Source organism: Gadus morhua, chromosome 21 (genome assembly GCF_902167405.1).
Source record: "Gadus morhua chromosome 21, gadMor3.0, whole genome shotgun sequence".
In the NCBI taxonomy this organism is placed as follows: Eukaryota; Metazoa; Chordata; class Actinopteri; order Gadiformes; family Gadidae; genus Gadus; species Gadus morhua.
The window spans coordinates 3,682,306-3,689,273 of NC_044068.1; the positions used below are offsets into that span (position 1 = coordinate 3,682,306).

Below are 6,968 nucleotides of genomic sequence, written 5' to 3' on the forward strand. Positions count from 1 at the left end.
CCAGCGTCCCCCCGGCGCCGCCGCCCCCTCCGGACCCCCCCCCGCTCTCCGCCCCCCTCTGCCCCGCGCCCGACCCCCGGCCCTGGGCCTGGGCATGGGCGTGACCCTGGTGGTCCGAGGGCCCCTGGTTGTTCTGCGGCCCCTGCTTGTGGTTGTGTTGGTGGTGGGGGGGGGCGTGGCCGTGGTGGTGGGGGGCGTGGCTCCGCATCTGGGGCCCGCCGCTGGGGGTCCGCGGGGGGCCGGGGTACTCGGGCGGGGGCTTGTTGGGCAGGTTGGCCAGCGCGGCCTGCAGCTGGGCGCTGATGCTCACGTGGTCCCCCGGGATCTGGACGTCCAGCTCCTCCTCCTCCTCCTCCTCGCTCTCGCTGCTGTGGATCAGCATGGTGGCGTTGGAGAGGGTCTTCTGGTGCTGGTAGGCCGCCGGGACCCCCGGCGGGGGCTCCGTGGCCTTCTGGACGGGCGCCTGCATGGCCTTCTGCTGCGGCTGGGAGGGCTGGGAGGCCTGGGACTGGGAGGACTGGGACTGGGAGGACTGGGACGGCGGCGGCGGCTGCTGCTGCTGCTGCTGGGGGGGATGCATGACCTGCTCCCTGAGGGTGTTCCTGCGGTGCAGCTGGGCGGTCATGCCCTTCATCAGCATGCCCTCCATGCCGCCGCCGCCGCCGCCGCCGCCGCCGCCGCCGCCGCCGCCGCCGCCGCCCGGCCTCATGCTGCTGATCACCTCCATGCTGTGTCTCTTGGCCAGCGCCGAGCGCTGCTTGGCGGCGGTGGTGGTCAGCGGCTCGCTCACCTCCTGCAGCGACTGGTGCACCACGGCCGAGCTGTCGGGCTGGAAGGTCTTCACCGACAGCTGCACCATGCGCGTCACCAGCTCGGGGCTGCTGCCGCCCATGCAGCGGTGCCGGTGGCTGGCCAGGTCGGGGGTGCTGGTGGCGGGCCGGAAGGAGCCCGAGGGGTACGGCGGCGGCGGGCGGGACATGTGCTTGCGCAGCATGTTGGCGGTGGCGGCGTAGACGCCGGCGGCCACGCCCCCGTGCTGCTGTTTGGTGTTGGCCAGCTCCGGCGTGCTGACCGTGTGGGAGATGGAGCCCCCCCCGCCGCCGCCGCCGCCGCCGCCGCCGCCACCGCCGCCGCCACCGCACTCCCCTCCCCCGCCGCCTCCCCCTCCTCCCCCCCCCATGCCGTTCATGAAGGCGGGCTGGCCCTGGCTGCTCGCTGGCCCCCCCTGGTGGGGCCCGTGACACACCGGCTTACTGTAGCTGATCTGTGGGGACGGAGGAACACGCGAGAGAGAGAGAGAGGGGCGTGAGAACCACAAACCGGAGCCATCGCAACACTTAAGAGCTCATTATGGTCCCACATTCACGCAACACAAGAGGCTTACGGACCCCTTACGTCCCAGCGGACCCTCCTTGCGTCCTGACGTGCGCCTTCCAAAAATTCTAACAATTACAATTACAATTACAATTAGGGCATTTAGCAGACGTTTATCCAAAGCAACTTACATCGGTTGATGCACACATTGACGGCAGAGTCAACCATGCAGGGCGACAGCCAGCTCGTCAGGAGCAGTAAGGGTTAAGTGTCTTGCTCAGGGACACATCAACACTCAGCTAGGAGGAGCTGGGGATCGAACTAGCAACCTTTCGGTTACAAGACTACTGCCCTACCTTCCTGAGCTAAGCCGACCCACCTTCCAATCTTCCGTCGAGGCGACGCAGCAGCGAGGGCTGTGATTGGTCCGCTTACTTAAACCCGAGGCGGAACCATAAAGGTTCACGACTGCGTGGTCACCCCTTAAGACCCACACAAATCCCAAACAAAACACTGTCGATCCGCCGTACCTGGGGTCCGTAGGGGCCCGGGCTGGGGGCCCCTAGGCCGGGGTAGGGCCCCCGCTCCCTCATCTCGGGCTGGCTGTTCACCAGCGCCTCGGGCTGGCGGTATGCGTAGGCGTTGCTGATGTTGAGGCTGCGCAGCGACTGGCTGTGGAGGTCGTGGTGCGTCGGCGTCATGCGGCGCTTCTGCCGCATCACGGCCTCGTACTCGGGCGTGGGCCGGTAGGACGGCGCGATGATGGTGCTGTGGCGGTGGTTGGGGATGTAGTCGGGCCGCATCAGCTCGCTGCCCGGGATGCTGAGCGTGGAGGAGATGGGCGAGGGCTGCACGAAGGTCTGGGAGTGGTTGAGGGAGCTCAGGCTTGGACTGCTGTACATGCTGCCGTTGGGAACCACGCCCCCCCTGCTGTCGCCGCCCCCGCCCCCCCCGTTGCGGAAGCCGTAGTCTCCCTGGTGGTCCAGGCTGGTCTCCGACTTGTAGTACGGGTCGTCGTGGAAGATGCTGTCTGTGAGGGGAGAGGAGGAGGAGCCTGGGTCATACGCAGAGTCTACCGCAGACCGCCAGTCTACTGCAGACTGCCCGACCGAAGAGTTTAAACACAAGGGTTTACCAAGTTCCTCCTGTGGGATTATTGGATCAGTCCAGCGTTAAATAAGACCGTATACGCTCAATGTTGGTGTGTTGGTGGACAAGGGAGAGAGAGAGGGTGAGAGAGAGAGTGAGAGAGAGAGAGAGAGAGGGGGTGAGAGGTTGAGAGAGAGAGAGAGAGGGAGAGGGATTGGTAGTGATGGTGATGGTGATGGTGATGGATAAGTATTCGACCAGAGTGCGATATGAAAGGAGAAACTGATGAACTGTGAACAAAGCTGTGCCACTTGCTACGCAGCTCATTTTATACCCATCAGCCACTGCGCCCACTCCATCACAGCTTCCCAAGACAAGCCCACCATCAACTCTGTCACAAGACATGTCCACCTTCATCTCCCTTAAGACATGGTTTCTCAACGGGGACGGTACCGCCCCCTGGGGGGCGTTCGCACAACCTAGGGGGGCGCTGGGAACGTGATTCCATTTTTGAGGGGGGGGATTTTAAACTTTTATTTTATTTTATTTTATTTTTGGTGAAAGAATAAGCTACCTGAAATTATTAGCCTATTTTCATTTATTGGTTTCTAACCCCTCTACCGTCTCAGCTACTTTTTACTGTCTATGCGCAGTGGAACAGTGATAATACAGCGCGGTTCGTTCCTGCACGCGCCCGGACTCCCGTTGCATCAGCTATCGTCATGATCTCTATAGTAACGCTGATAAACATAACCCAAGTTCGCGGGTTAACAGTTCAATAACCAACACAACACAATCAAACATGGCCGATGGCAAGAAAAAAATATCAAATTTTATTTCATAGCCCGTTTTCCTCCTTCTTCTTGTTCAGTTCCAGCTGCTCTGAGCGTAGTCTCCACAAAAAGGCCGTTGCATTTCAAATGTCAGGCGCCAGAAGATCAGGGTAAGGTCAGGGGGGCGTTTGCTCAAAAAAGGTTGAGAACCAATGCCCTAAGACACACCCACCTTCAACTCCCTAAGACACGCCCACAGATAGAAGACGGGGCTAGTCAAAGCACATCTGAGATTAACTTGAGGTGAAGGTTCAGACGTTTTTTTCAAATGAAGACACTTTGGTTGAACATCAAGCATGAACCGTAAACACTCTTGGAACATCAAACATGAACCACAAACATTCCTGGATAGTGAAGTTGAATAAAAGAGGCCAACCTGGGATTAGCAAAGACACGTTTTAAAGAGTGTGATTCATCCTCTAATAAGACCAGGGTTTAACGATGAATTTTCCCACCCACGGGTGGGAGAGTCAATCCTCACACCCACGCAGTACGAGACCGGAGAGATCCACGTTTGGTCCGACTGGGTACGACTGCACACACAATGAGTCGGGAATAACTTCTGTTTCCCCGGGACCTTTACCCCCCCCCCCCCCCCCCCCCTAGCCCGGGCCAGAACGGTTTCCACCAGGCCCTCTGAAGTGTCGCGTCCCCACAAAGTAAAAACCGGGGTGGTGTGTGTGTGTGTGTGAAGGAGCCAGGCACAATGCAGGGCTCTGTGCTGGCCGGGTGGAACTTTAAATAGGCTGTGAGTCACATGAGCGATGGAAAACACACACGGCGCTCTGTTGGGGTTGTTCCTCAAGTTGTTTTGTTCCCGTTTGTTGGTGTTTTTCGTGGAGCAAGAAGACTGTTAAACCGTGTGATTAAACAGTCGCAGAGAGAATGGTGTGTATTAGTGTGTGTGTGTGTGTGTGTGTGTGTGTGTGTGTGTGTGTGTGTGTGTGTGTGTGTGTGTGTGTGTGTGTGTATATTCGTGTGAATGTTTTGTATGTGTGTTTGTGTCAATTTTTGTGCGTGTGTTTGTGTTTTGTGTGTTTGTTTGTATGTATGCGTGTGTTTGTTTGTGTCGGTATGTGTGTGTGTATTGTGGGAGTTTGATGTATACGTGTGTGTGTTGGGTGTGTGTTTTGTGTACTTGCAGGTGTGTGTCAGTACCTTGAGAGCTCTGTGTGTCCTGGTAGTGGTCCCCATACTGAGGGTGCATGGTCTGGAAGTTGCAGGACTGTGGTCGATGCTGTAAAACAATCAACATCCACCACCTTTGTTCATTGCTGTTTTCTATATGTCGTCAGAGAGGGTGGCACAAGTTTGAAATCATACAAGGCCTCGTACAGTATGTGTCCTGCATCTACAGTAAGAAAAAAATACATTTATATAACAACCAATATTTGTGTTATTATTTATAACTCTAAACCGACAGCTCACACCCATTGTAAAATACACCAAAGCTTTTTTAGGGGGCAACGGGCTTGGAGCGGCCATGGCCGTGGTTCTGGTCCCAAGGGCCCCGTGTGGGGGCCCATAGACGCAGGGCCACACTGAGGACCCATTGTGCCCCATTTAGCGCGGCCATTGTCTGGTACCAGACGCACAAATCACAGCGTTCCTCGCCGCTGTGAGCCGGGAGTCGGACCAGTGCCACGCCCTGCGAAGGCTTTCCAAGAACCGCACCCCGCCCATCCCCAACCCATCCCACCGCATCAACAGCGCCCCGGCAACAGGGTCAGAACCCCAGGGGCCACCCCATGGTCGTCCGAAAGGAAGCGCAGGTTTAAAATAAAAGTGCCTGTGATTTTAGTACGCGCCGAACAGAAGAGGCTAACTCTGCGTTCCAGAGGTGAGGTTAGTTTGAAAATAAAGATGGCGGTACCAGAGAGAGACGGTGGGTCCATGTGGGCCGTCTCCTGATTGGTGCAGGCGAGTGGGCGGGCCTAGAGGAGAGGGGAGGAGCCAAGTGTGAACACCAGGGGAGCTGTCACTCACAAACGAGAACGAGGAAGAGCAGGGAAGTGCAAAATAAATACTTCAAAGATCCCTTGGGACGCTTACTCTGCGAGGATGTTGTTCTGTTTGTAGAACTTGTGTCTGGCGCTGAACAAGCGAGCGATGTACTTGGACATTTCCATATCGTCCTAAAGAGGGACAGGAAAGGAGAACAGACAACAGAGGTTTGAAAACATCCCTCAAAATCGGTTATCGTGCAATCATTGATGAGTGTGTGCGTATGTGCGTATGAGCATACGTTTATCGCTAGTTTGTCGTTTGTCTGTGTGTGTGTGTGTGTGTGTGTGTGTGTGTGTGTGTGTGTGTGTGTGTGTGTGTGTGTGTGTGTGTGTGTGTGTGTGTGTGTGTGTGTATGCATGTGTGTGCTTGTATGTCTTTGTGTATGCGTGTGTGCGTGCATGTGTGTGTTTGCGTGTATGTGTGTGTGTGTGTGCATGTGTGCATGTTTCAACAACCTTGACACGGACTCCTGGCCGCCACAACACTCACCGTGTGAAACGTGATGGTGTCGTCTTTGCTGGTTATCTCCACGGTGATTGCTGTTTTGTTGTGCCCTATTGTACCAATGTCCTTCCATCTGGCCCAGACACACACCACACACACATACACACACACACATGCAACACACACAATACACAACACACAAGATAGAGGTTTCATTTTCGTATTTCTGCACAAACAAAACAAAGGAATGCACCTGCGATCATGGGGGAGGTCAAAGGTCAAAGGTCGACTGTCAGGAAGGTCAAGCCTCCGGGAGAACTGACCTGTGGAGCATGATGGACCTTCCGTTTCGGTGTTTGACGAACACTCCGATGAAGGACACCCCGATGAAGATGTCGTTGGTGTAGTTGTCCTGGGGGTCAGAGCAGGCACAGTCAGAGGCAGTGCAAATGAAAACAGTTTCACGTTGACTGAAGAATGTGGGCTGAATTGAGCTTCGAGGGAGCGATATTACGCAACTAGGTTGTGAGTGTGTTCAGCCGTTACAAGCCGTTTGAAAATCTGCCCCTTCCTGTGTTGTAGTGTCATCACAAGTGGGCGTGTCCACCGGATGGATCAGTCTACCAGCCTACCCAGTGGACCAAAGCAAACGTTGCTCATCCATCAAACATTAAATCTAGGTGCACATGCCCCCTTGTGATGTCACTAAATCACCGGAAGAGACCGATTTTTAAATGGCTTGCAACTGCCAATCACAATCACACCTGGTGGCGTGACATCACCCCTTTAAGTGTCGCGTGGCCATCACACAGGTCTGAGCGACGGGATCGGAAGCGATTGCATTGAAGTGATCTAGCGTTCAAGTACCTTGGCGGCGAAGATCTCCTGGCCGAAGCCATCCAGCTTCTCCACCTCTTTGATGTACAGCAGCTCAGCCTCTGCGGGCTGCATCTGACTGGAGGGGGGCACACAGCGGACAGAGGGGTCAAATCCCTTATCGTTTGCGAACAAAGGGTGGTTACACGCTGCATGCTGTTTCTTACACTCAATCGAGCCAATGCAAATACTGATGTTTCCATCGTTGTGTGTCACATCGCGTACACGCACGCAGACACACGATGGCAAAAGCAAACACAAATGCACACAGACGCATGCTCACACTGCCACGCACACATTCAAACACACACACACACACACACACAAAAACACACGCACAAACAAAAACACACACACATGCATAAAAACACACACATACACACACATCCAAACAAGAACACAAAC

At 55.6% G+C, this 6,968-nt stretch overlaps 1 protein-coding gene across 1 annotated transcript in view; it reads right to left on the bottom strand.

Annotated features, from left to right (window-relative positions):
* The window catches only part of LOC115534407 (tyrosine-protein phosphatase non-receptor type 14), a gene marked incomplete in the record, with an annotated part of 36,713 nt that overhangs the window by 11,959 nt on the left and 17,786 nt on the right, over positions 1–6,968 (bottom strand). Inside the window, 8 exon segments of the mRNA XM_030345388.1 lie at positions 1–1,264; positions 1,845–2,344; positions 4,395–4,473; positions 5,110–5,170; positions 5,289–5,371; positions 5,733–5,820; positions 6,011–6,099; positions 6,555–6,642. The exon segment at positions 1–1,264 is cut by the window's left edge and continues 170 nt beyond it. Coding sequence (XP_030201248.1) covers positions 1–1,264; positions 1,845–2,344; positions 4,395–4,473; positions 5,110–5,170; positions 5,289–5,371; positions 5,733–5,820; positions 6,011–6,099; positions 6,555–6,642 — 2,252 coding nt within the window.